Source organism: Choristoneura fumiferana, chromosome 4, assembly GCF_025370935.1.
Source record: "Choristoneura fumiferana chromosome 4, NRCan_CFum_1, whole genome shotgun sequence".
In the NCBI taxonomy this organism is placed as follows: domain Eukaryota; kingdom Metazoa; phylum Arthropoda; class Insecta; order Lepidoptera; family Tortricidae; genus Choristoneura; species Choristoneura fumiferana.
Genome location: NC_133475.1, coordinates 18,053,550 through 18,080,886, shown reverse-complemented (window position 1 = coordinate 18,080,886; position 27,337 = coordinate 18,053,550). Strand labels below are relative to the sequence as shown.

Genomic DNA, 27,337 nt, shown 5'->3' with positions numbered 1-27,337 from the left:
ATCTTACCGTTTTATCAAAAAAAAAAAACCAAACCTAGCTAAAAATCGAAAGGATTGCAGAAAAAAACAAAACAAATACGAAGAAAATTTTGAAAAGAGGCTCACTGATTCAAAACGGGTCACGCTGTCATTTTGATTTTATCTCTTTCCCACATATAGCTTATGCCGTAAGGATCGGTTCCTTCACTCGCACCTCTGTAAGTCTATTTACGCTAGTAATAATTATGTTTATGGTATAATCAGTTTAGTTCTTCAGTCCAGTATGTCAGCTTGGATACTTACAATAAGTTAGTAGTATTATTAATAAAAATTGTTTTGCAAATTTTCTTTTTGACTATGGTTAATCCTATCATACAACCTTTGGAATTTGATTACCTTTCATCATCCCTTCATTCTTGTCTATTATCTGATTGAAAAAAAAAACAAGGTCAGTATTATTAAATTTAATTAAATTTAAATTCAGTTTATACATACAACAGTTCATAATTATGATCAAGTAAGTACAGATCTTTCTTTACAATTTTATTTTCATACAAATAGCAATTGTTAGCCCACCAAATATTTATTTTTATTATTATTAATAGTGAGAGTAAATGGAAAATGAAAGACAGGCAGACACACGGAACTCCTGTAACTTTAGTATGAGTTGCACCAAGTTCTGTCAAATCAGCCTTCAAATCTCTGCTCTGGTTAAGAGCGTTTATACCTGCTGAGCTGGCAACGTTGCATTTTTGTTAGTTTTTCTCGATTATTTCATAAAAATTTAATGAAAATTCAAAATGTGGTCTGATAGAATTCTTCTTAATAAATAAGTTAATGTGTCTACTCCAATAATTATTCGTAATAGACTTATTTTCTTTAAAAACCGTTAATAAACATTAATTCGTGTTTAAAGAATATAAAAGTCTATCACGAATAATTATTGAAGTAGACACATTAACTTGTATTTATACATCAAGAAGAGTTCCATCAGACCACATTTTTAATTTTCATTCAATTTTTATGGAGTAATCAAGAAAAACTAACAAAAATGCAACGTCGCCAGCTCAGCACGTAGTGAGTTACATTTTAAGTCTACTATCGATAAAAATATAAATGAAATATCCCAGAAAACATATCCAATTTATTTTTAGATTGGTGGGCCACTAATACTAACTTCACTATTGAATATGAACAGCTATTTACATGATCAATGTACAGAGACAGCATATGGAGATGGTCGGGCAACACTTGTGCTTACAGTACAGGACAGATGCCGTGCGTGTGTGTGTGTGTGTGTGTGTGTGTGTTACGTGTGTCAGAGGCTGTAGTGGTCTAGACGCAGCTTGCCCTCGTTCTCTGCCAGGTAGAGCATGTCAGCCAGCGTCTGCTCGCAGATGGCCTCCTCGGCGCGCTCCGACATCTGTCGACAACACACAACACGCGCGCGTCACATCACGACACTACCCGTACCCCGCACCCCGTACTGGCTTTAGAGATACGAGCGCATCGCTCGCGCTACACGACTTAGGGCAAGGTCGATTACGAGTCCTGGTAAAACGTAACCCGAGCTTAGACACCTGACCTTGAAAGACATTCCTTGAGCGTCAGAGGTCCACTACCAAGAGATTTTCCTGATTTTTTTATATTTCTGTGGGATATGAAATAAAAGTGGGGTCCTTGGACTCTGTCAGAATTCTTAGAGAAAATAAAACTAGAATTTCGTAACAAGTTAAATTATCGTTAACCTCTTCACCGCCACAAAACAAACGAACGAATTGACGTGCCCTGTACGCCTCAGAAAAACCAGCGCCAAAAATCGATTTGATTTTAATTCCATTGCAGATGGATTTGAATGTTGGTCATGTATAGATGACCGTGGCGTGGCGTGTGAGGCATTCCATTGGCTGTAACGACTGGACCACTGGCGGTGAACAGGTTAAATAGATTTTTGCGGCTTCTGGCTTGGAACATCGCAGACGAGAGATTTTGTGAGACTTTTAATATAAGATCTACAGAGTAGCATATAATTCAGTCAATTAAGGAATGAGAGGTATAAGCTGGAAACTCGTATACAGCTTCATTTTGGTGTCCTAAATGTTGTCTCTAAAGTCACATTTAATCTCGTGTCCGCGCGTAAGTTGTTCAGGTTAGGTCAAATATCAAAAAAGTCAGTTTTTCGCGATTATCTCGGTTTCTATTGCTCCAGTGATGTTAACATTTATTACAAAATTGTAGAGCATACAATTTGGAACAAATATTGTGTTAAAAAAAATTCGTACGTCCAACCGTTTTTGAGATAGAGGGCAGAGAGCCCGCAGCGCTCAGCCGTACTGACTGACACAAGGTCAACCGTGAATCTCAGTGAATAAAACCTTGTATACAGTTTTAAGTCATTGAAATATCATTAACAATAAATTATTTATTTGTTTTTTTTATTTAACTTGCAATGTTCGTATACGTATGTAAATATGTCAGAAAATACGTAAGTGATGTTCCAAAATTTACAAACGATTTTTCAAGCACTTCCTGGTCTCCGATTCAGCTTAAACAAGGTGACAATGCAAGATTATGGCACCATCAAGCTGATCCGATGATGGAGCCGGAAGGAGGGCACGGGATTTCAGTAACAAAACAATGTAGCCCCGTCGAGTTTGGGCTCATTTAATTTGTCTTCGCAAGTACTCTTCACCTAAATGATGTCCAGGATCCAGATGAAAGAGCCGGAAAGTGACCACAGGATCTCGGTAGCAAAACGACATAGTCCCGTCGACTTTGGGCTCATTTTTTTTGTTTTTACTTTTTTATACAAGTTTGTACTTTTGTGTACAAGGTTTTATTCACTGAGATTCACGGTTGACCTTGTGTCAGTCAGTATGGCTGAGCGCTGCGGGCTCTCTGCCCTCAATCTTAAAAACGGTTGGACGTACGAAAAAATTTTAACACAATATTTGTTCCAAATTGTATGCTCTACAATTTTGTAATAAATGTGAATCACTGGAGCTATAGAAACTGAGATAATCGCGAAAAACTGACTTTTTTGACATTTGACCTAACAATAACTTACGACGCGGACAAGGGATTAAGGGGCTGTTTAACTATCCACTGATTAGTGTTAACTGGCGGTTAGGTGTGATGCCGTCTCTATTTATTTTGTTCGAACATACGGAGACGGCATCACATTTAACCGTCGGTTAACGCTAATCAATGGATGGTGATACAGTCCCTAAGTGTAACTTGAGACAATATTTAGGACACCTTAATGAAGCCGTATACGAGTTTCCAGCTTATCATCTCTCATTCCGAAGTAAAAGTGTATACCGACCGGGCGATACTCGTAGCCGACGGGCGGGTGCTTGAAGACGGGTCCGAAGTTGACGGCCACCGTGATGTTGCGGTGCAGGCTGACGGCCGGGTAGTAGCAGCCCTCGTACACGTCGGCGAACGCCTCGCCCTGGCTCGCGCCGTTCAGGAAGAACACCATGCGGCTGCCCGCCAGCGGCCGCAGCGCCGCCAGCGCCGCCGCCGCCTCGTCCTTGTCCTCGTAGTACAGGTGGCTCTTGAACTTGACGAGCGGGCGGTCCTTGCAGGAGCGGGGGGCGCGGGGCGCGCGGCCCCCCGCGCCCCCCGGCAGCGTCAGCAGGCAGCCCAGCACGTCCCCGGCGCCGTAGGGCGCGCCGTAGTGGCGGCCGCGCGACTCGTGGAAGCGCGTGCCCTTGCGGCTGCGCCAGCTGTACCCGAAGCGGTCGTAGCCCAGCGGCGCCTGCAGGTTGGCGCAGCGGCGCGCCCAGCCGATGCGCGCGGCGCCGCCCTCGCCCAGGTCGCGCACGGCCGCCTCCCAGTACCAGGCGCCGCCGCGCACGCCGTGCGACGCGCGCACGCCGCAGTAGCCGCGCTCGCCCGAGCACGCCAGACGGTCCTCGCTCACGCGCAGCTGCGGCGCGCGGTCGTGCAGCGCCAGCAGCACGGCGCCCGGGCACAGCGCGCGGTACAGCCAGCCCGGGATCGGCTTGCCGGACCACTCGTGGCTCTCGTCGAACTCCTGGCGGAAGGGCGCGTGCGGGTCCGGCTCGGCCAGGATGTACCGGTAGCCGTCCTTGTTGAAGGGGTGCTCGCTGGGTAGCCGTGCGCCGCCAGCCGCGCGCCCGCCGCCGCGTCGCCGGCCGCGCGCCGCTTGCCCGCCGCCGCCGCGCCCGCGCCCGCCCCGCGCCCTCGCCCGCGCCCGCGCCCGCTCCCGCCACGCGCCGCTTGGCCGCGCGCCCCTTGGCGCCGCCCGCCAGCGGCACTGCGGACGACCACCGCACCGTTACCGCATGACCATGACCATGACCATGACTGCCCGGACCCACCCCCTCCGTTTTCTTTCATAGACGTCACAAAACCCTTTTGACGGTCGGTGACACTTCTGCATTTGGCCACTTCTGCATTTGGCCACTTCTGCATTTGGCCACTTCTGCATTTGACCACTTCTGCATTTGACCACTTCTGCATTTGGCCACTTCTGCATTTGACCACTTATGGATTTGACCACTTCTGGATTTGAACATTTCTGGATTTGACCACTTCTGGATTTGACCACTTCTGGATTTGACCACTTATGGATTTGACCCCTTCTGGATTTGACCACTTCTGCATTTGACCCCTTCTGGATTTGACCACTTCTGGATTGGATCGAATTATCTATTTTTAATTAATAAATTATCTATACCTATAAAAACAGTACCGTGACTGACTGTCAGACAGACAACGCAGCCGAAACCCTTTTGACCGTGCGTCTCTTCAACTCGTCTCTCGAACTCGTCCAATCTAAGAATCGCAGGATAATGTTGTTGAAGATGGTTACGGATAAAATAATAAGTTTTTGTTCAAGAAATCGCAAAGAAAAATTGTTTAAAATGTTGAAACGAAAAAAATGTATTTTAGTGACGGGACCTTTCGAATGTGTGCCTGCTGTATTTTATCAATTGTATACCTTGCATCTTGTTCTGTGCTCGAATGAAACTGCCACAAATGTCATCCCAGTAATTTATGCGTTGCTCCCTAATTAAAGTGAAGCTACATATGAACGATTTTTTAAATTGGTAAAAGATAAATTAGGAGCAGTAATCGAGAATTTTAAATGCGACCGTGAAATTGCAGTAATGAACGCTGTACAAACAGTTTTTCCGAACTGCCAGTTAACAACCTGTTTTTATCATTTTAACAAAAATGTATGGAAAAAGGCAAAGGCATTAAAACTGACAGGCACCAGTGATGGACGAAAGATGGCTAGAATGACAGCCTTGTTGCCGTCCCTCCCGTCATGATCGTATTTTTAACACTTGGTGTGAGTTGTTGGAACTCGTGCCAGCTACAGATGAGGCAGTTTTGTTTAAAAAGTATTTCGAGAATCAGTGGATTTCTAAGTTGGATCCAAAAATATTAAGCTGTGCCTACGAACGGCACCGTACTACAAATGCGGTTGAAGGATGGCACCGTCGCCTTAATGCGAGAATCATTAAAAGGCCCACATTTTTCGCGTTTGTAGCTGGTCTAAAAAAAGAGGCAACACATTATGATTTTATCATAAAAAGCAGTATATTTCGAGCCCCTCCAAAACGGAATCGGAGGCTGCGAGACATCCACTTCGATAAAAAATTGAGGCATCTTTTGCAAGAATTAGAAAACGACTCTATTTCGAACATAAATTTCCTCAAGGAAATAATTAATTTAAAACGTTTTTGATGCAAATTCAAAGAGATTTGTTACTTATACTAAAGGTAGTTATGTTATGTCTAGTGATGACTTTTTATTTCTGTCTCATATTAAATTAACATAGAATCTTTGTTGTTATGTTCTACTATAGTGAAAGAAAGTCCAATTGTATTATTCCCATCGGCCGTCTACAGAACCGTAGTTTCAGTTTCAAAACTGTTTTCTTACGAGGCTTTCAAATTACTAAAGACACAGCAAGGTCTGAAGTATGCCGCAGTTTTAAAAATACAAATATATAATACTAGCTTTTTCCCCGGTCAAAAGCGTTTTCGGCCGTGCGTTGTCTGTCTGACAGTCAGTCACGGTACTGTTTTTATAGGTATAGATAATTTATTAATTAAAAATAGATAATTTGATCCAATCCAGAAGTGGTCAAATCCAGAAGGGGTCAAATGCAGAAGTGGTCAAATCCAGAAGGGGTCAAATTCAGAAGTGGTCAAATCTAGAAGTGGTCAAATCCAGAAGTAATCAAATCCTGAAGTGGTCAAATCCAGAATGGTCAAATGCAGAAGTGGCCAAATGCAGAAGTGGTCAATGCAGAAGTGGCCAAATGCAGAGTGGTCACCGACCGTCAAAAGGCACAAAACAGACCTACCTCATCTCTTTTCGTTGTCTTTTCCGACACGTTTAGATCTAAGTAATCTATAAATTCAGGTATCGCTTTGTAAAGATTCCTATACGACATGTTAACTTTTAACCGACTTCAAAAAACAAGGAGGTTTTATGTTCCAATGTTTGTATTTTTTTTTATGTATGTTCGCCGATTACTCAGTCAATTGTGGACCGATTTTCAAAATTCTTTTTTTATTCCAATGGGTACTTTTCTGAGGTGGTGGCCCCATTGTCACCAAGTCAAGATCTGATGATGGGATCCTAGGGAAATCGAGGGCAAACCTCAAATTTTTTAGGTACACCTATGGCGATTTTGGCATTTATAGCATTAAAAAAAATAAAACCGACTCCAAAAAAAAATGGAACCGACTACAAAACCCTTCAAATTATTTTTCTAGGTACCTACTAACTTCGAAGTCGGTGACTCAGCATGAGCCAGCAGGAGTGGAACAGGTCTTCTACCTCACCTACATACAATGGGTTTCAATCCCTCCTGAGTCACCGACTTCGAACTAGTAGGTACCTAGAAAAATATTTTCAAGGGGTTTTGTAGCCGGTTCCATTCCATTTTTTTGCCCTTGAGTCAAATGTTTGAAGACCCCTGCTTTACGACGACAGCAGCCCAGCTCGTTTTGTGCCCCCACTGACACTGCCCACACGCTAAGAGCATAATTCACCCCACTTTGTTTTTACCTATCATGGTAGGAAACTTAAATATAAGATAACTTTATGTAAAACTACGTATAAAAGCATGTCATCAAAAAAAAAAACTATCTAGCCGCGTGTCGCGAATATATAGATTCGCTCGTCCATGATATATGTTATGATAAAAATATCATTGCGTAAACCTATATTATACCTATTCGTATTATTCCCTATTGTATAAAGTACTTTATAGATAGTATATAGTACTTACTTATCTATAAAATAACCGTGTTGTGATTGTGACCTAGTGTTTTGTTTATTTTGGACTAAAATTAAAACTGCTGAAAATTTTAAAATTCTCTCACTGTTAAGTACAAAAAAATTCGTGTGATTATCAGAGTCCAAGAGCGAGTCAGCCGCAACAGGCACGGTGCCGTGCGGCGCCGACGCCGAGGGCATGCCGGCCCGGGGGCTCGCTCCACAGCACCCGACATGTGGAACGCAAGAAAATAATAAAAACTTACAATCCATGGCAAATGTAACGTCGATATCACCACTCAATAAGTGACAAAATTCTCAGTCCGTCAGCGGCGATAAGATAAGAACGTATCAGCGGCTCCCGGCGCTCCTCGCCCCAAACTTACCTCATCAAAATTCAAACCTTTCAATTACGATACGATCGCCTAAAGTCTAAACGTACGTTTTCCTGTATTCTGCTCGTAGGTACGAGATAAAACAAAACAACTGGCTACATAAACACCTATACCTACAGAGATAGGTAGGTATAAGTACACGACCAGGGTGAAGGCTACGCGGGTGGCATCGGACATGCAAATAAACCAGGTACCCAAAGTGATCACAGCTACCGAATAAAGTTAAAGAACTCACCCGCCATTAAAGTTCAAGGTGATATTGTGAACTAATTTAATCTAAAATCAATAGTGCCGAGTCTCAAGTCGCACCGCGAACGCCGCTCTGCGCGTGTGTGCGTGCGTGTTTACCAACACCAGCGCGGAACAATGCGGCGATTAAACAACATCGCGCATGCGGAGTAGTGCGGAGCCACCGCCAGGGCTGCCCGCCGCCCGCCGCCCGCCGCCCGCGCACCCAATTATGTACTTTTATAAACATTATACATAATAACTGCCTGACCCACATTAACTAGCTTTCGATTGCGATTTTTTATTTGTACTACAAAGAGATAGATAAGATAATGAAATATCCTATTTACTTATATTATATTATAATTTAACAACAGAATTAAAAATGTCAAGAATAATTGCAGATATTTCCCAGTTCAGTCTCAGGTTCAGTGCAGTATGTTTAGCCTTTTTTTATGTACGATGCTATCAATGATTTAAAAGAAATAAAACACATCAAAAAAGCAATTTGTACTGTCATTTCCTCGGTCAACAAAATTTAGATTATTTAAACATTAAACACAGTATTTAAAAAATAAATGAACTGAAATAAATGAACCTAGTTTTATTCGCTCCCTTCGGGTTATCAGGAAAGCTTTATTCCATGAATTGGAACTGATGAGATATAGGAAGTTAGAAATAGTGTGTACAGTACGCAGATTCGCGTAAGTGTTCATCGATCGGAGTTACTGGCGGTGGCGGTGGCGCGCTGCCGGCTGAAGGCCGCATGCCGAAACTTTATAAGAACACCGCCGAGGGTAGTTCATTCCACGACTTAGAGCCAATGAGGGCTATCGTTTTTTGTCTCACTAGATGACGCACTGTAGCGTAAGGTTTTTAAGTATGGCTTTCAAAGTCTGTCATTACAGGCGTAAAAACAAAGTTTAGATTAAAATCATATTTAATACACCTTAAAACCGTACCATAAAAATATCGACCATGCCACAGTGTTGCATAGTCGTTTTTTTCGGAAAGGTTTCCGAAAAACAAAACTGTCTCAAAACACAGACATTCATTGCCCCGGAACGCATATTTGCTATATAGACCCGTAGGACTAGGTTTTGAGGCTTCAAAAATATTAAAGTTGTTTCTTTTTCGCATATAGCTTCCGGAGCATTTGCCCAACCTAATACAAACTTTTGGGGTGCCTGCATAAGTAGAAATTAGATTAGTGTTTCCATTAGTATTGGACGAAAAAAATTAAAGACGAAAATTTTACTTTCTTATTAATCTGAGCAGTAACTGATGTACATAATTTTGTGTCATATCCATCCATTTAATCCTGCCGTACCTAACATGTCGCCCAAAAAAGCAGTTTGTTAAAAAGACAAACGTTTCAAAATACTGATATCTGTTATCCAACGCATATTTGCTATAATTAATTTCAGATATTGCAAAATATTCACAAATTTATTCTAATTATAAATAAACCCGCGTTGCTCACCCAAAAACTATGAGATTTGACATTTCGGAGACCTCACGCTACACTAGCGCCTCTAGTGGCGAATTCATACGCGATAGCCCTCATTGCACGTTCTAAGGTTAAAAAACTAAATTTGACAGCACCTTGGCTTGGGTTACCAGTTAACTTGGAGCATAATAGCTATCCCTAATTTGGGCAATCCCGCCTAAGTGGTGAACGGCAAAAGTTGCGAGGAAACCGCGCTGTGGAGGAGTCGGACGATGCCGGCTCAGCGTCTGGTACAAGGCCCGATTACTCCTGACAGCGGCCGCGGCAGCACTCGCCATTACTAGTGCGGTAGAAAATACACCGGGATGCAACATCCGCGTGAACCAAGCATACACTAAAATTAACGTTTCATAGGTACTTTCGGCTTCGTTCGCGTGTCGCGTGAATCATTAGGCAGCTGTTGTTGGCAGTTGAAATTAAATCCTTATATCGCACATGAAATGTAATACAAGTACAGTCAGCGTCATATGAGCGTCTTCAGGCTTGTTTATTAATTATGTGCCCGAATATGGCTGGCAAAGCCAGTCCTATTACAGGGCGCGCAATGTAATTGACCACTATCATTATACGTGTAAGTGTAGGAAGGTCTCGGGCGGGTCTTTATAATAAAACGTTTGGCATCCAGGTGTTCCAAGCGATGCGTCTCAAAATTTGCGACAGCCTTATTTACAGAGCGGCGCCATTCCAGTCTCTGCTCCGCGAGATCTTCCCAACTCTCACATGGGATGTTACATGCGGTAAAGTGGCGCTTTAGGACGTCCCTGTAACGCAAGAACTGGCCTCCCGGAGTCCGCTTTCCTTCTTTTAATTGAGAGTTAAAGACGGCCTTAGGGAGTCTACCATCGTTCATACGCACAAGGTGTCCGCACCACCTTAGCTGTCCTTTAATTAACAGACTCAATGCCATTGAGATTGGTTCGCCTGAGGATTTCAGTGTTTGGGACTCGGTCCTGCCACTTAATGCGAAGTATAGATCTTGAGCACTTCATATGAAAGGCATCGAGACGCTTTATGCCACTTTTATAAAGGCACCAAGTTTCTGTGGCATATAGTAGGTAAGACTGGCCGAATGATCGCTTTATAGGTACACAGATATTTTCGTGCGCAAGCGAAGGTCACGCGAGTCCCAAACTTTACCACGAACACGAAGCGATCCAAAAGACGCCGCCGCCTTTGCAATTCGAGAGGAAATTTCAATCTCGAGTCCGATTGTCGTCACGGATGAAGCTGCCCAGGTACCGAAATGATGATACTTCCTCTAATGTTTTCCCATCTAAATATATCGAAGTCGGGTCGGGGTTAGCACCGCGTGCCGGTTGTTTTAGCACTTGGGTTTTTGAGGTACTTATAATCAGACCCAACCTTCGGCATGACTCCTGGAGACGGTCTATAATTAAAAACTAAAAGGAAGAAAATAAGTCTAGTGGTCTAGAACTCTATCAAGAAGCTAATTTAAGGTTCAACAGTCGGGACCCATTACGAAGATTTTTTGAGCAGGTTACGATTTGAATGGGTCCCGACTGTTTAACCTTAAATGAGCTTCTTGATAGAGTTCTAGACCACTAGACTTATTTTCTTCCTTTTAGTTTATTTAATGTTTATTATTTTATACTTTTTGATATTTCTGTGCAAATAGTAGAATAAAAGTATTATAATCCATATATATTTAGAATGGGCTAATTTTTTTTTATTCTTTTGCCATATTTTTTTTCGCAGACGCCATAATGTCACTCCGACAGTCATGACGAATCCAATGATACCTCATATGTTACAATCCGTCCAGCCGTTTAGGCTGCAGCGAGGACCAAAGAAATGGACATACATACCCACATACATACATACTTATATACATACATATAAAAAATGGCAAAATTCTGTGGTATTCTAGGAATTAAATTGGTTTAAATCTGTACCTTCAGCCAATTATGTGGTCTACCACCCTAAACTGGACTATCGTTGTGAGACGAGTGTGCAGGAATGAATGGAGCAGTTATTTGTCTAGTGTACAGGTGAAGTAGTAGAGAAGAGGCACTCACCGGCGGCCACGCCCATGTCGGTGACCTTGAGCTGTCCCTGGCGGATCATATGGTCGTAGTTGGGGCGGATGGCGGCCGGCGACTCGGCCAGCCCGTACAGCGCGCCGTCTGCGGCGGCGCCCGGCGCGCCCCCGCCGCCCCCCGCGCCCCCCGCCGTGAACAGCGCCGGCACCTCCTTCTGGAGCGCGCGCTGCACGGTCGCGTACCACGACTGCGTGACCCTGCGGGCACAGACACCAGACACCCTCAGCCCGACAGCCCGACAGCTCAGCTCTACACTCTACACGACACGATCCAGCCTGCGCTTCGTATAACAACAACCTACTCTGATACTTAATTATATAACACCACTCCTTTTAGCTGAGACTAATAATAAATAACCCTGTCCACTGTTGATTGCGATGCGGTTACTTATAATAAATTGAAATTGAGTACTATAACATTGATACACTTGACTGACAGCTGGGAATTTGAAAGCCAAAATTTGTCAGCCAGTATGCAGACAGTTTAAAAAAATACCTCAAAAGAGTTTGAGCTAAAAAATGGGTTGAATGATTATTACAACAGCACAGTATACCTATACTGTGCTGTTGTAATCATTCAACCAATTATAACATCACATCAATTTTATATGAATGTACTTAATTATCTCGATAGCAATGAGTGTAAAGCAGTGATGCTCATAGCTCATATCACATGGTCTCCAGCTGCTCCTGCACTATGCCTCTTATCCTAGTGGTTGAAATTTGGCATATTATTCCAGGGCCTTAGGAACATCGTGGTTAAAAGTCGTTCTAGAGTTAACGAGTAACAAACACACACACACATACTAATTTTCTAATTATAATATTAGCACAAACCAACCCAGTCAAAGGCATCCAACAAGCTGTAAGACAGTTCACTTCACACCAAGACTTGTCGTGTCGTGCGTGTGTGATGTGTTACAGTTTACAGTGGGAGAATGCACTTGATATTCTCTCCATGAAAATTGCAGCACTGTGTCTCCATGTAAACTAAAATGTATGGAAAGAGCAATAAACCTTCTGGGCATGGTGGTCATGGCCTCCCAGTATTGGTCGATGAAGGGGATGATCTCCCGGTCCTTGCTGAACAGCCGCTTGTTGGCGCCGGCCTTCGCACTCTCCTGCTGCAGGTTGGCGATGGCTGTCACGCACATCTGCGGGAACGCTGGAAACAATCGTTATAAGCGGTGTAAGCCGGCCAACTGCGACTTGAACTCGCGTGGAGACGGTTGTAGTACAATTTCCTCTATTTTTTTATAAATATTTTTACCTACAGTGCTTTTTAAATTAATACAAAATATCACATTTGAAATCCTCACAGTAAGACGCGAGTTAACTACTACTAGCGCTTTATACAACTCTGTTAAGAAGGTAACTCAAAGTTGACCAGACGGTTTATTGCGTAACGTTTCTGACACTCGCGATCACAATTTGTTGTTTTGGCAACTGGATGTAATGACAATTGGACATTTTAACAATTGGACAATACATTCTGGACATTTTGACACCTGGACATTCTGACACATACTCCGGAATCAAAGCTGGCCTTCATTTGATTACGGTCAAGAGCATCAGAAACGACAGGTAAACACGGCCTCTACTCAAGAGATCCCAATAATGTGACATGACTGCTGAAATTTAAGTTACATACATAACAGAGTTCCAGACAGTAGTCTGTACAGTAAGAGTACAGTAGAGTAGTAGTACCTACTAAACTTGTTTTTTCCTTTTCACCCAGACACAAAATTTCATTTTTTTTTTCTCAAAATCAATTTTTTAACTTAATTTTTTTGTTGACACTAGGTTTTCACTAATCATAATATTAGAAAATTGTGTTGCATAAATCCTACCAATATTATAAATATGTGAAAGTTTGTGAGTGAGCGAGTGAGTGAGTACGTTTGTTACTTCTTCACGCTGAAACGGCTGCACGGATTTGGATGAAATTTCACAAAAAGTTAGTTTAGAACCTGGATTAAAACATAGGATACTTTTATCCCGATATTCCCACGGGATAGGGATAAATTCTTGAAATAACAACCGCTGGGCTTAGAGTCATGAAATTTAGTATGTATATAGCTGGATATCTGGAATAACACATAGGCTACTTTTTATCCCGATATTCCCATGTCTAGGGATAAAATCTTGAAATAACAACCGCTGGGTTTATAGTCATGATATTTGGCATGGGTGTTTTAATTTAACGTCAATGAAAACCACAATGTAATTTTAGGGAATTCCCACGCGAATTTAATAAAATCCTGGAATTTCAATTCAACTGCTGTATCTAACTATCTGCTGTTTTGCAGGTGGTAGCACCTTATGCAAGGTCCGCCCGGATTGCTACCACCATCTTGCTCGCTAATCCTGCCGTGAAGCAGCAGTGCTTGCACTGTTGTGTTTGGCGTGGAGAGTAAGACAGCCGGTGAAATTACTGGCACTGTTGAATACCACCCGGCCATTTAGGCTAGAGAGAGGATCAAAAAGATAAATATACATACATATGTACAGTCAACTCATAAATAAGTGATCACTTTTGTACCATCAGCCAAATATGTGGTTTACCACCCTAAAGTTGATAATCGTTTGCATGTCATAAAACAATAATGCCAATAGACATGTCTGTCAACTTGAAAGTTCGACTTTAGCAACATATTCATTTGATTGAACTTGTTTAAATTGTCAACCTAACGAAACTGTCTAATGAGTAAACTTGTCAGATCAGTGATATTGACGAGTACGGAAACTGACCAGTTATTTATTACATTGACTGTACATACATGCTGCAAAATCAGAATCCTCCTTCTGGCAGTCAAGTAATGAGATCAAAATCATTTCTAATGCATGTTGGTACTGACTTAAGTTGTTAACTTTTTAAGGAGATGGACTCACGAGCCTGATTCTTCTTGAAGGTCTCGAGGCCGGTGGGCGAGCAGTTCTTGCAGATGAACAAGTAGTTGGTCATGAACGGCACAAGCTTGCCGAGCTGGTAGCTGATGCACGACTCGTGGAACCAGCGCGAGCACGACGCGCACAGCAGCTCCACTATATTCAGGTTCCTGTCTTTGCCGCTGTGGACACAAACGTTGCTCAATATGAAACCAGACACATTATAATATTAATAGTATCATCAGGGTCTATTCTGAAAAGCACACACTTGTAGGCACGCGCCTCCGTATAATTTTTGTATGCAGACTCTTTTCTATCGAGGGCAAAAAAAAAACATCGTGAGTTGAACTTAGAACACAAACTACTTGTTGTCTGTTTGCACTCGATTGAGATGGTGAGATATGATATGAATCTAAATTACCAGTAGCATGCTCCTTGAGAGTCGCCTGAAGATTTGTTTGTTTTGTTTTTATCACAGTTATCTGCCGGCTTCTGAGATTCTGCATGCTTGCTCTGTCCGCTACTGGTGAGATCTGATTCGGTTGACTTTTTTGTCTCTTCGGATGACATTTTGAACACTAACTACAGTATCACCACTACAGCATGGTTAATAATCACTAACAATAATTCTAAATATTCGCTTCAAAGCCCTACAATAAAAAAACCAAAGCTCATCAAAAAATATTCTTTAAAGCGGGTGCGATTAATGCACGGCCTGTACTATAATTGTCGACCCGGAAACCCCGGAATGAATGAAATGACCGACAAATGTACGACGTACATTCCGGACCATTGGGTGTAGTTAATGTACGACTTGTCTAGTTTCGAGTTTCGTAGTAGCCCTGCTGACACATAACTATTTAATACAAGAGCGAGAGTGATTGCACGACACGAACTTCGAGTTTCGAGTTTCATAGTAGCCCTGCTGCTGTCCGCCGTATACTACGAAGTGCAAAACTCGATCTTCCTATGTTGCCAACCCGCTGACGCTTAGGTCATTTAATAAGCGAGTGAAAGGGACAGTGCCAAACAAACTTCGAGTTTCGTAGTAGCCCCTCTGTCTGGAAATACCGACCCTGTTTTTTGTGAAACGTCTAATCATAGGTAACGCCCTCGCCCATTGAAACTGACATGAGATTCTATGGGCGAGTATACCAAAAACAAAGTTGGTATTTCCGTATCGGTATTATCCGGGCCGGGAAAGAGTGTCACCTTGTCTAATCTGCAGGGCTACTATGAAACAGTACTATTATATATTCTGTGACGAAATTCGAAGTTCGTGTCGTGCGGTCTCTCTCGCTCTCGTATTAAATAGTTTAAGTGTCAGAGAGACCGCACGACACGAACTTTGAGTTTCGTTTTAGCCCTGCTGTCACTGTCACAACTGTCTTAGTCTCACTGTCTGACAGTCTGGACTGGACTCCGTCCGTCCGTCAGGTTAATAAATATGTGAAGAAGAGATGTGAGTGAAGTGAATGTGGTGGTGGCATGTCTAAAATCGTAATTCGCAACGAGGGTTTATGTTTAGAGAGAACTTAGTGGTACTAAACTTTTGAGTGTACATTCAGTAATTTTGGAACTTCCATAATTGGTACTGTAGGTATCTTTAGGCAAGTGTTGTACTTGTCACAATATTTTATACGGCAACCGGCGTCACCGGCAATTTAGTATTTTCAGTTAAATACCTGCGTTTTTGATACAATCTCTTCCTTTTTCTTTTCCCCTTTGTAGTGCCGTTTGTAGAGTCCGGTTCGGACTAAAGCCCCCCTTATGCAAGAACTTGCATGCAACTTTCACTGCACTGCGGTATTTGTTTTGTCAACTGAATTCATTGGCCCTCAATAGTCTGCGATGTACTTACTAATGCAAATTGTATGCAAGTTCTTGAATGGTCTAAATGGGGCTTTAGTTAGTAATTTAGTTGATTATTAAATATTTTAGTTAAGTAGGTACTAAAAAGAAAAGTAGACAAGATTTTATCCAGGAACTCATAAAGAATTATAAGTTCAAATTGCTGACATGTATAGTGGGCATTTTTGCAAGCTTTTTACTAACTTCAACTACATAAATTTATTTTATTTCAGTTATTTTGATCCACTTCCAGTTATCACTATGACTGCTACATTTGGTGTACCTATGTACGTGTTGTATACTTGGGTTCGTTGATAATTAGTGATTGTTATCAAGATGTACTTTTTGTAGCAAAGGGTATATAGTTGACAGAAAAAACAAATACATTAGAATATTCACTTTTGTTCTTAAGTATACAATAAATACTTACCTTCTTAGGATTACACCACTTCTTCTTTTTTTTTTAAATATGGCTTTTCTGTCAATTAATAGGACAATTTCGTTAGTGTCAAAGTAAATTCTCTTTGAGAGGGATGTTGTACGGTGGTTGTAGTTTTGGCAACTTGATAGTAAAATTCCAGGCGAGCAATGCAGGATGCTTAAAGTAGAAAGGTCATTTAGTTGTTTAAAATGGATTTTTTCTAATCAACGTGAACAACTGATAGCCAAATCTATTGAACAAAATTTAATCATTTATTCAGTATAATTTGGATAAATTATTAGATTATAAATAAGTGTGTATAAATCGCATAATTTGTGAATTATAATACATAAAAGTTTAAAATACTTGTCTATTTCTTTTTTTGTCAACCATACTTTGCCACATAAAGTGCACTTTGATAATGATCACTGTTGATAATGCAAGTATGCTCAACGAAATATAGTCCTTTACACAGGCACACATACATACAGTTTTTTGTACAGTTGTAGTTTTTTAATAAAAATATAATTTTGAACAAAAACTTATATACTGCCACTATTGTGTGACTTCTATCAATAATACTACGATATGAAGTAAAAATATTATTAATTTGTTCATCTGATCAAATCGAAATATAGGGAGTTCTGTTCCAGAACTTTTAGTAGGTAATCTTTATTTTTTGTTTTCAGCTCATGTCACCGAACGATCTGTAGAAAAGTAATGGATCACATACCAGATCTGTCAGCATTTCAGGGGGTGATGTTGTCGGCCGACAACCACTACTCTTTTGCCAAATTGAAGTCCAAAGGAGGTGAGCCCCGTCGTCGCTATAAATGTAAATATTGGCTCAAATCGAGTAACATTACGTAAACGTGTGTGATATTTCAGGGAACGAGGAAAAAATCAAATACATACTAGATAAAGTATTCAACTTCCTCAAAGAAAAAGATTACATCACAGATGACGGATTGGTGGAAGAGAGATGCGCGGATTACGAAAAGCTGGCGCTGTATCTGGTGCTGAACGCGGACCTCCCGGAGCTGGCCCGCATGACGGAGCTGGGCGCCCTCGGCGCGCGCGTCTGGACGCTGCCCACGCTGCCCGGCGCGCTGCTGGCCGAGCTGCTCTGGGGGCTGCGCATGGGACGCTTCCTGCGGCGGGCCGTCGCCTTCAGCGAGCCGCGTCTGGCGCTGCAGCTGGCCGACGCGTGCGTGGCGCATCTGCGGTACATGGACCCGCGCGCCCACCTGGAGCGGCCGGCGCTGCTGGCCGGCGCCCTGTACCGGCTGCTGTGCCGGATGCCGTTCGCGCGCGCGCTGCCGCCGCCGCGCCGGCCGCCGCCGCCGCCGCCCTCCGCGCCTGCCTCGCGCGCCTCCGCGCCGCGCCCGCCGACGACCGGGTGCTCCGGCTGCCCGGCGACGACCGGCACAGGTTCCTCGCCCGCACGCTCACCGTGGCGCTCCGCCTGCTGGAGGACTGCCTGTCCCGCTTCGCCGCCGTCGAGCGGCTCGACGACATAGAGTTCGCGGACGTGTACCGCGCCACGCACGACCCCGACGGGCCCGCGCCGGAGCCGCTCGCGTTCGAGGTGCGCGCCTGCCCCGACCACACGATCCTGGAGTGCCTCCGCGCGTGCAACGGCTTCCTGCTGGACGACTGCGCGGCGCTCGTCATGGAGGTCAGCGTCGACGCGTTCTGCGCCTGGGCCGAGTACGAGGAGGAGGACGGCCGCACCGCGCAGCGGGCCGTGGGCGAGCTGGCCCACCGCGTGCGGGCCCTCCCCGCCCTCGCCGGCCACGCGCTGCGCGACATGCTGGCGCAGATCGAGAGGGCGCCGCCCGCCATCGAGGACCTCGTCGCCGCCGCCGGGGCTGACACCGTCGCGGAGAGGATCGGCGCCGGCGGGCCGGGCGGGGCCGCCTGGCTCGCCGCGCTGCTGGAGCGGGACGACCTGTGCCGCCGTCCGGAGCTGCTCGGGTGCTCGGGAGCGCCGCGGCCCTCGGCGCGCTGGACGACGACCGGAGCGAGCGACTGTTCGAGAGGCTCGTTCGTCGTCTGCGGGACGACATCGACGGGTCGGACGCTAACCTCCTGAAGACGCTGGCGATCGAAGCGTTCCGGCGCTGCGGCGACTCCGCCAAGGACAGGATCCTGGCCAAACAGTTCCGGGAGCGTCTCCACGATGAACTCGAGACGGCGGAATTCGAGGAGGCGGCGGTCGACACTTTCAACAGGCTCGTCGGCGAGGGCGGCGAGGGCGGCGCCGGCCCGGGGACGCGCTCGCCGTCTTCCTGCAGAATCCGCTGCGGACGCTGACGAGAGCGTTCCGGGTGGCCGGGAGGGCGCCGCGCAGGCCGCGCTCATGGTGCGGCTCGTGGAGCGGCTCGGGGACTGCCGCGGCCGGCGCTACCCCGGGGACGCCGCGCCGGCCCTCGAGCGCGCCGCCGCCCGCGCGCTGGACGGGGCGGACGAGGCCGGGGCCGAGGGAGAGGCGCGGCGCGAGCGGCTGGCGCGCTTCGTGGGGAGCTGGCGCGGCGAGGGCTGCTGGCGCGGACGGCCGTGCTGGCGCTGGCGCTGCCGCGGCTGCGGGGGGGCGCGCGCGAGCTGGCGCAGGGGCGCGGCTGGTGCGGGGGGCGGGGCAGGAGCCGGCCCCCGCGGCCCCGCTGCTGGCCGCGCTGGCGCAGGCGCTGGACGCGGCGCGCGCCGCCCGCGCCGCGCTGGACCCCGCCGCCCCGCCCGCGCTGGACCTGCTGCTGGCGCTGCAGGCCGACCTGCTGGACGCCTGCTGCGACCGCCTCCCCGGTGAGTGGGACCGGATACTGTCTCGTTTATTGATATAAGAAGAGCTTCTAATATAAATTTGTAAAAAAAAAACTCGTAAAAAAACGTAAGACCTGTCGTATTAATAGAAAACCCTGAAATAGTTCGAAAGCTATTTGTGTAACAGAACGCGCCTGTACCAGTGAATAACATTGACCACGAAGACCGGCTCATTGAATTTGGTGTGCCGCAGGGGAGTGTACTGGGACCGATATTATTCAGTCGATGGCTAATATTCATTACCGACTTCGAATATTTGCAAGTGCATTTTAGTCGCTGATGAATGATGAAGCAGTGTTCAATTTTGTCGAGAGAACATGGGATACGGCAGCGGGTCGAACGTCCCGAGATAAAAGATATGATGAATTTGTTCGTTCGGGTTGTACTATTATCTATTCTGTGGTTCCGGCCTCTTTTCTTACGGAACTCTAAGAACTGTGCATGTTTAGCTCTCGTCCAGTTGCTTAAAAGTGCGTCATGCGTGACGCGAATGCGAATGTAATGCTTGAATGATCGCGTCGTCCTCCGGCAGACTGTTGAGACTTATATACCTTTTGTAACCACCCTAGTATGTACACGTACACAGTTGTACAATAATGTTTATTTTCTCAAAAATGACCGTAAAAGTTGACATTATTCTTTACCTATCAGAATGTGAAGTGCATAGTTTATGGTCAGCGAAAAATTAAAAAGTTAAAAATATTGCAGGCGCGCTAGCTCGACAATAATGAATTAGCGCGCCTGCAATCAGTCACATTTTTTTGTTTTTAAGTTAAAAAGGCCATGGAAATGTTGGCACAAGTCGTATAGAGCCAAGTCTAATGGCGGGGTATCAGATATTTTGTTGGAACTCCGGACTTTTTCTATTGGGTCTAAAATAGCTTGTGGTGTTTTCGGTGGAAAAATACACCTGTAGTTTATTTTTAATGAAAAAAGGCGGGAAAGCATTAGAAAAATATTGAATAAAATTAAATTTTATATTATATTTTGAGAAAAAGTTAATTCTATTTCAGAATTATTCACCATTTTTGAGAAAAGCTTTATATTAGTCTCGGCTGGAATAGCAATTGCTGGCTTCGTATTAGTTAAACGGACTCGCAAGCTCGTCCGTTTAATACTCATACTCAGCCAGCAATTGCCTGCTTCCAGGCCACGACAATAATCTACTATTGTATTTCAGACAAAGAGCGACAGTGGCTGCGAGAGTGGTTGCAGCGCGTGGCGCCGCTCACGCGCTGGCACTTCGCGCGCCTGTGGCCGCCCGCCCCGCCGCCGCCCCCGCCGCCGCCCCCGCCCCGCCGCACCTCCTCGCTCGCGGACCTCATCCGGAAACACCCAGTGGTAAGCATCACTTCCACTAGATCTGAACAATGTATGATGTTCCGTCAAACGATCGTGTACAATGCCCGTACAATCCAAAAAGAAGAGGTCCACTATAGGGTTCATGAAATGAAACTCCATACAGTTTACATTCGTAGCAAAGTATATTGAATAAAAAACAACTACTTCCTTTTATAGGATCTGAGGCAACCAAACGATAGCGCCATCTAATTCGATCCCAGTGACATCTATCGGATATTAAATAAACTAAATATTCGTGAACATGCCGCCCACCAAGAACAACTGTTCTTAAACAAGCCTCCTTTACAGCAAACGACATTATCATTATAAAAGAACAAACATCTTCTAATAAAGTTCCTTATACAATATGACAATATGATTAACTTCTAATCTGAGACAGGTAATACACAAAGTTTTGACACTGGTCGCTTTATTAAGGAGCCTTTGTAACGCAACGTCACAACTCGCGTAATATTGTCCAACCCTGGATGCTTTTCTACAATCTGGCCTAAGAGCCACCTAGCTGGGGGTAAATCCAGTTCTTTAACAAGCACCACATCTCCAATATTTGGTTCCGGGAATAACACGTGACCACTTGTACCTTTGCATGTACCGTGTCAAATATTCTTGCGACCAACGCCGCCAAAAGTCTTGTAGCATACGTTGGCAGAATTGCCACCGTCTTAACGAACCAACCGCTGACTGCTCATAGTTACGATCAGGCGCAACTAGCAAGGGTTCCCCTATAATGAAATGGCCTGGAGTTAGAGGCATTGGATCCCCTTGGTCCTGTATGTAACACATTGGTCGTGAATTCAGACAACTTTCAATTTGAGCCAAAACTGTCGTCATCTCCTCAAATGTCAGTGTTGAATTGCCGATGATTCTTTTCAAATGATATTTGCAGGATTTAATGCCAGCTTCCCACAAACCACCAAAATTTGGCGCGTGGGGTGGTATAAAGTGCCACTGGGTGCCGTTCGTGGCTAGCCAATCAGCTATTTCTGGCAAAACCCTTGATCTTTCGTCATTAAATAAGTTTAGCAACTCCTTGGCTGCTCCCACAAAATTACTACCATTGTCACTGTATAAATCGCTACAATGACCGCGACGTGCAACAAAACGCTTAAAGGCTGCTAAAAATCCCTGAGCCGTCAGGTCACTCACGACCTCCAAATGAACTCCACGTGTTGCCATACAAACAAACAAGCATATGTACCCTTTGTATGCCCGATTGCCGCGACCCTTTGAAACCCTTATGTTAATGGGCCCTGCGTAGTCTACACCGCTACGTTGAAATGCTCGACTCATGGTCACTCTCGGCGATGGTAGTTGTCCCATCAACTGATTTTTATTTGCAGTTGCGTATCTTGTGCAAATGACACATTTCCTAATTTGCTGTTTCACTAAGTTTTTTAGCCTATAATCCAATATTTCGACCGCAGCAAATTAAGCATCAACTGCACTCCCCCGTGTAATGACTTTTATGTGCATCTCGAATTATGAGTTCCGTTAGGAATGATTGTTTTGGCAATATGATTGGATGCCTTGCGTCGTTGTCAATTTCTGCGAAATGCAACCGCCCACCAACTCGGAGTAAGTCTGAGTCGTCTAGCTGAGGACTCAGTGAAGTGAGTATACTTTTTTTGCTTATATTTTTACCTAGTTTGATATTGCTAATTTCCTCTCTAAACGCTTCTCCTTGACATTTTCTAATCATAATCACTAACGCATCTTCTATTTCTTCTTTCAGGAGGTAAGTATGGTTTTGTCTTTTCAGGATTCTTCTACAATAAGCTGCAACTCTCAGCAACTTCGTGAGCGACGAAAACTTCGACCAGACGTCCTCGTCACTCGACTGATCCTCAACTACGTCAGCCAGGTGAGTTTTAATTGATCTGGTTTCCAAATTGGTGTCTAATGGCTTTATGAAACTCTTGTAACAAATTACTTTATCTTGTAGCCATGATGGTCCTCTTACCCATAAATCATAGGTCACAAATTCTGAAGGCTGAATCCCCCGTGAAGCACAATCCGCAGGGTTGTGTTCTGACCGTACGTGTGACCATTGACTACGACAAGTCACTGATAGAATCTCCGAGACTCTGTTTCCAACGAATGTCTTCCATCGACTAGGATGGCTGCTCAACCATGCCAGCACTACTTCAGAGTCTGTCCAAGCATGTAAGTTTGATTTTGGTACCTTCAATACTTTTGACACTTCGTCGAGTAGTTTTGCCAGCAGAACTGCACCAGATAATTCCAATCGAGGAATTGATATTTGTTTAATCGGCGCTACCCGCGTTTTGGCTGTGATCAAACTAACATGTACCTTTCCCTCAGCGTCTATCACTCGAATGTACACGACTGCCGCATAAGCTGAATTTGACGCATCGCAGAAGCCATGCAGTTCCACTAACGTTGCGTCAGAGCTACACCACACCCAACGTTTCAATCTAAATTTGGTAAGTTCTGATAGGTTTTCACGATATTCAATCCATTCTTCAAGCAACGGTGGAGGTAACTCATCATCCCAATCAATGCCTGCCAACCATAGCTTCTGTATGAATATTTTTGCTTTGATTATGCTCGGTGCTATCCACCCTTGTGGATCGTACAGCTTGGATATATCCGAAATAACTTTCCTTTTTGTTACAGGTCCGGTCGTCGGTGGCAGCTGAACTGCATATACAAATTCATCGAGGCTTCTACTCCAGGTAAGTCCCAATATTTTATTTACTGACTCTTGCTTGACCTCTATCCTTTTATCCTCCTCCTTTCTTGAATTTGCATCCCGTATTTGTTCCAATAACGCTTGACTATTGCTTGCCCACTTTTGCAATTCAAATCCACCTCTTCTTAGTAACTCTGTCATTTGTTTGTAAATTTCAACTGCTTCTTCTTCTTTCTCACATCCAGACATTAGGTCATCCATATAAAACTCATTCTTGACCCTTTCAGCAGCCAAAGGAAAGTCCTTTCCTTCGTCCTTTGCTACCTGAATCAAGCTTTTGACTGCCAGATATGGAGCTGCTGATGTTCCAAAAGTTACTCTGAGTAACTTGTATTCTTTTATCTCTTGGTCTGGATTGTCACGCCATAGAATGCGCTGATACTCTGAGTCTTCATCATTCACCTTTATTTGACGGTACATTTTAACTATGTCCGCTATAAAACAAATAGGATATGTTCGCCAACGCATTATTATATGACGCAACTCTGGTTGCAGAGTTGGTCCCACCATTAAATCGTCGTTCAATGACACGCCATTCGTACCCTTGCACGAAGCATCAAACACAATCCTTACTTTAGTGGTCTCTTTGTCTTCCCGTATTACAGCATGGTGTGGTAAATACGTATACTTTGTTGCTTGTTCACCTTCGCTGTGATTTATTTGTATCATATGATCCAGATTTAGGTACTCATCTAACACTTCTTTGTATCTCTGTTTCAGGTGCTGATCCCGCTCCAACTTCCGTTCCAGAAAGCTAAACCTCTTCGCTGCAATTTCCTTTGAATGGCCATCCGCACAGGCTGGATTTTCATCCCTAAACGGGAGCCTAACAATATCGCCCATGATCGTCCCGAGTGGTTGTGGATTCATAGAAGTCTTCACATCTTTGCTCTTCGACTGACAGAATGTTTTCTTTGTTGCAGGGTTCGGCTTCTATTTCCCAGAAAGATCTAAGAAGCTGATCTACTTGAGTATGCATGTTTACGACGTTACAGGATATATCTTCATTTGACCTTAGTTGCCCACTTAATATCCATCCCAGGGTGGTGTTTTGTGCTACTAGGGACCCTGAGGGACATTTGATTATTCCATTTTCTATAATGGTGCTGTAGACCTCCGCCCCCAATAAGATGTCTATCTTATTAGAAGTATGATATTCCGGATCTGCCAGTTTAAGCTGTTCCAGCTCCGGCCATGATGTGATTGATGCTACAGCCGATGGTAAGTATGAAGTAAGTTTATCAAGAACGTACGCTGAAACTCGCAACACGCAGCCAGGATTGAGGCGTGAAGTGATTAAAACTTCTACCATGGACCTTGTGATAAGGTTCTGTTCACCACCCAATCCTGATATAATTCCCTTGGCCGCTGTTGTTTTTAGTCCAAGCAACTGAACTGAAGCTCTTGTGATAAATGATGCTTGAGACCCTTGATCAATGAGAGCTCTTAAGAGCTGATATTCTCCCTTATTTTGTGACTCAGCTTTAACTAACGCTGTGGCTAGCAGCACCTGATGTGCTACTCCTTTCACAAAATGATTATTGATGCTCGTGGCCGTTGATGGCCCCGCCTCTGGTTTGATACTTTGCACACATGCCCTGCTAGTGGTGTTCCGTGATTCTCAACTGATGGATGTGAACCTGTTGGATCAGCTGAGTGTGTTTCCCCTTTTGGATGCAATAATGAGTGGTGTCTTCCTCTGCAAATTTGGCAAGATGTAGTGTTTTTGCAATATTTCACCGAGTGGTTATTTCCTAGACAGTTAAAACATAGTCCGTGAGTCTGGACAAAATTACGCTTGCTGTTGAGATCACTGTTTATAAAATCCTTACAACTTCTAATATTATGATCCCGTTTACAATATGCACAAGACACTTGACTGACATGTAGCATGTGAATTGGATTAGGTTTGGATTGCTATTTTTGTGAAAATTTGAATAAAGGTTCGCTTTTTGTACGTAAGATGCACCTGATTTTGATCCAGAAATTCTAAGGAATGAAACCTTGTCTCCAAGAAATCCGTAAATTGCTTCATTGAAGGCAATCGATCGGAAAGAGCTACCCATGCGCTACCTTGGCTTCCACTGCTTCCTACTTTCAGGATCCAACCTCTGGCTTACAATGTAAATGACAATCACGCTCCACGACTCAGTGTCAATTCCTAATTTAACAAAGCGTTCCATAGTTTCTGTGGTACATCTAACAATTCCTTAATTGCACTGGAGGACTCTGATGTAATATTTCTTTGGTTGAAAAAACGATTCAATATGCAATTTACTAAATACTGTTTATTGTTGTATCGGTTTTTCAACAAAGTCCAACATTGCTGGTAACTGCTGTTAGTAATAGGAATATGACGCAGTAGTTGCTCCGCTTCGCCTCTGAGGTGTCCCTTAAGATAGTGCATCTTTTGCACATCATCTATGTCTGCGTTATCGTGAATAAGAGACACAAACAGGTCCCTGAAACTAATCCATTCCGAATATTGCCCCGAAAATACAGGGATGGTGATCTTTGGCAGTCTAACTTGCATAGTTTTACTCGTTGATGACGATGATTGAGGTGAACTTTCGCTTGATGGCAGTGGTGTTAAAGTACTTAATGTCGTTTTAAGTTCGCATTTGTAATCGAGGTAACACTCGTCAGTTGCGTCGTAAATCGCTTTGGTGACATACACAGATTTTTGCAACTCAGTCTGTGAAGATTCTGCAACTAACTTCTCATGCATCGACGAAAAACTGCTGCCATAACTTTTCTAAAGCCTCTAAACGCGCATCAACATACGGCACAGTAATACGTCCTTCGGTGATTTCTTATAGTTGACATAAGCTTGTAATACGGCTAGAAACATCCAACTGAACATTAATCTTTGCCTCCATTGTTATGATTATTCTCGCCAAATTAAAATAAAATTGAAACACCGCCGCAAAAATTTCTAAGTCCCCGTTAAAATTCGTAAATTTTACAAGTGTTTAGTTTTTAAAATGTCTAACCGAAAATGGGCATGGATTCCCCGTCTCATCAAATTTTCTTAAATTATTCTAAGTCTACTTCTAGTTCTAACACTTGCAAAATCTTAACCATTTTTCTAAAGTTTCCAATTATTTTCTAAGTTAATATTTGACAATTATGTGTAAACAAATCAAAGTCAATTGATAGCTGTCAGTTATGAATCATGCAAGCTTGACTGATGACACTTCACAAATAAACCATAGAGTACTCACAGTTTTTTCTTCTAAGATGTAAAACACTGCACTATACGTCACTTGTCCGCTGCTCAGCCTCAGGTTGATTATGATGACGTCCTCTTCTATCCGATGACAGGGCACGATGATATTCCTCTCTCGCTCGCACTCGTTGCTCCTGTGTGACGAAGACGTATCCTCGACGCGTCGCCCCTTGATACCGTAGGCCAGCAGTTGGACACAGTAAATCTTGCCGTATATCCCGGTTCGAAGGACCATGTACAATGCCCGTACAATCCAAAAAGAAGAGGTCCACTATAGGTTCATTGAAATCCAACCATTCGCAAAGTATATTGAATAAAAAAACAACTACTTCCTTTTATAGGATCTGAGGCAACCAAACGATAGCGCCATCTAATTCGATCCCAGTGACATCTATCGGATATTAAATAAACTAAATATTCCGTGAACAGATCGTTTTAGATAATTTAAGAATTATTATTAATTACACATCAAATAAATAATTGCCTAATCAATTTATTCTCATCATTTATATACTCTTTTACATCAAACAAATTATTTCATACAAAATAAACTAACAGCCTTATATAAAAAGTTAGAGCCGCCTTGAAGGCTCCTTGAAGGCGTGATGCTAA

General features: G+C 43.9%; 2 protein-coding genes across 2 annotated transcripts; one reads left to right on the top strand and one right to left on the bottom strand.

Moving 5' to 3' along the window:
- Positions 1–428: 428 nt before the first annotated feature.
- Positions 429–15,075, bottom strand: ash2 (Set1/Ash2 histone methyltransferase complex subunit ash2). The gene is given in 8 exon segments (XM_074087157.1): positions 429–1,402; positions 3,305–4,095; positions 4,098–4,190; positions 4,223–4,264; positions 11,418–11,638; positions 12,458–12,605; positions 14,333–14,511; positions 14,751–15,075. Coding segments are annotated over 8 exon segments (1,728 nt in total). The 5' UTR covers positions 14,900–15,075; the 3' UTR covers positions 429–1,297.
- Positions 15,076–15,712: 637 nt separating this feature from the next.
- On the top strand, positions 15,713–18,788 carry LOC141427209 (uncharacterized). The gene is made up of 4 exons (XM_074086435.1): positions 15,713–15,925; positions 17,291–17,412; positions 17,490–17,958; positions 18,000–18,788. The coding sequence occupies exons 2-4, from the start codon at positions 17,322–17,324 to the stop codon at positions 18,694–18,696; spliced, it is 1,257 nt and encodes a 418-aa protein (XP_073942536.1). The 5' UTR covers positions 15,713–15,925; positions 17,291–17,321; the 3' UTR covers positions 18,697–18,788.
- Positions 18,789–27,337: the final 8,549 nt, after the last annotated feature.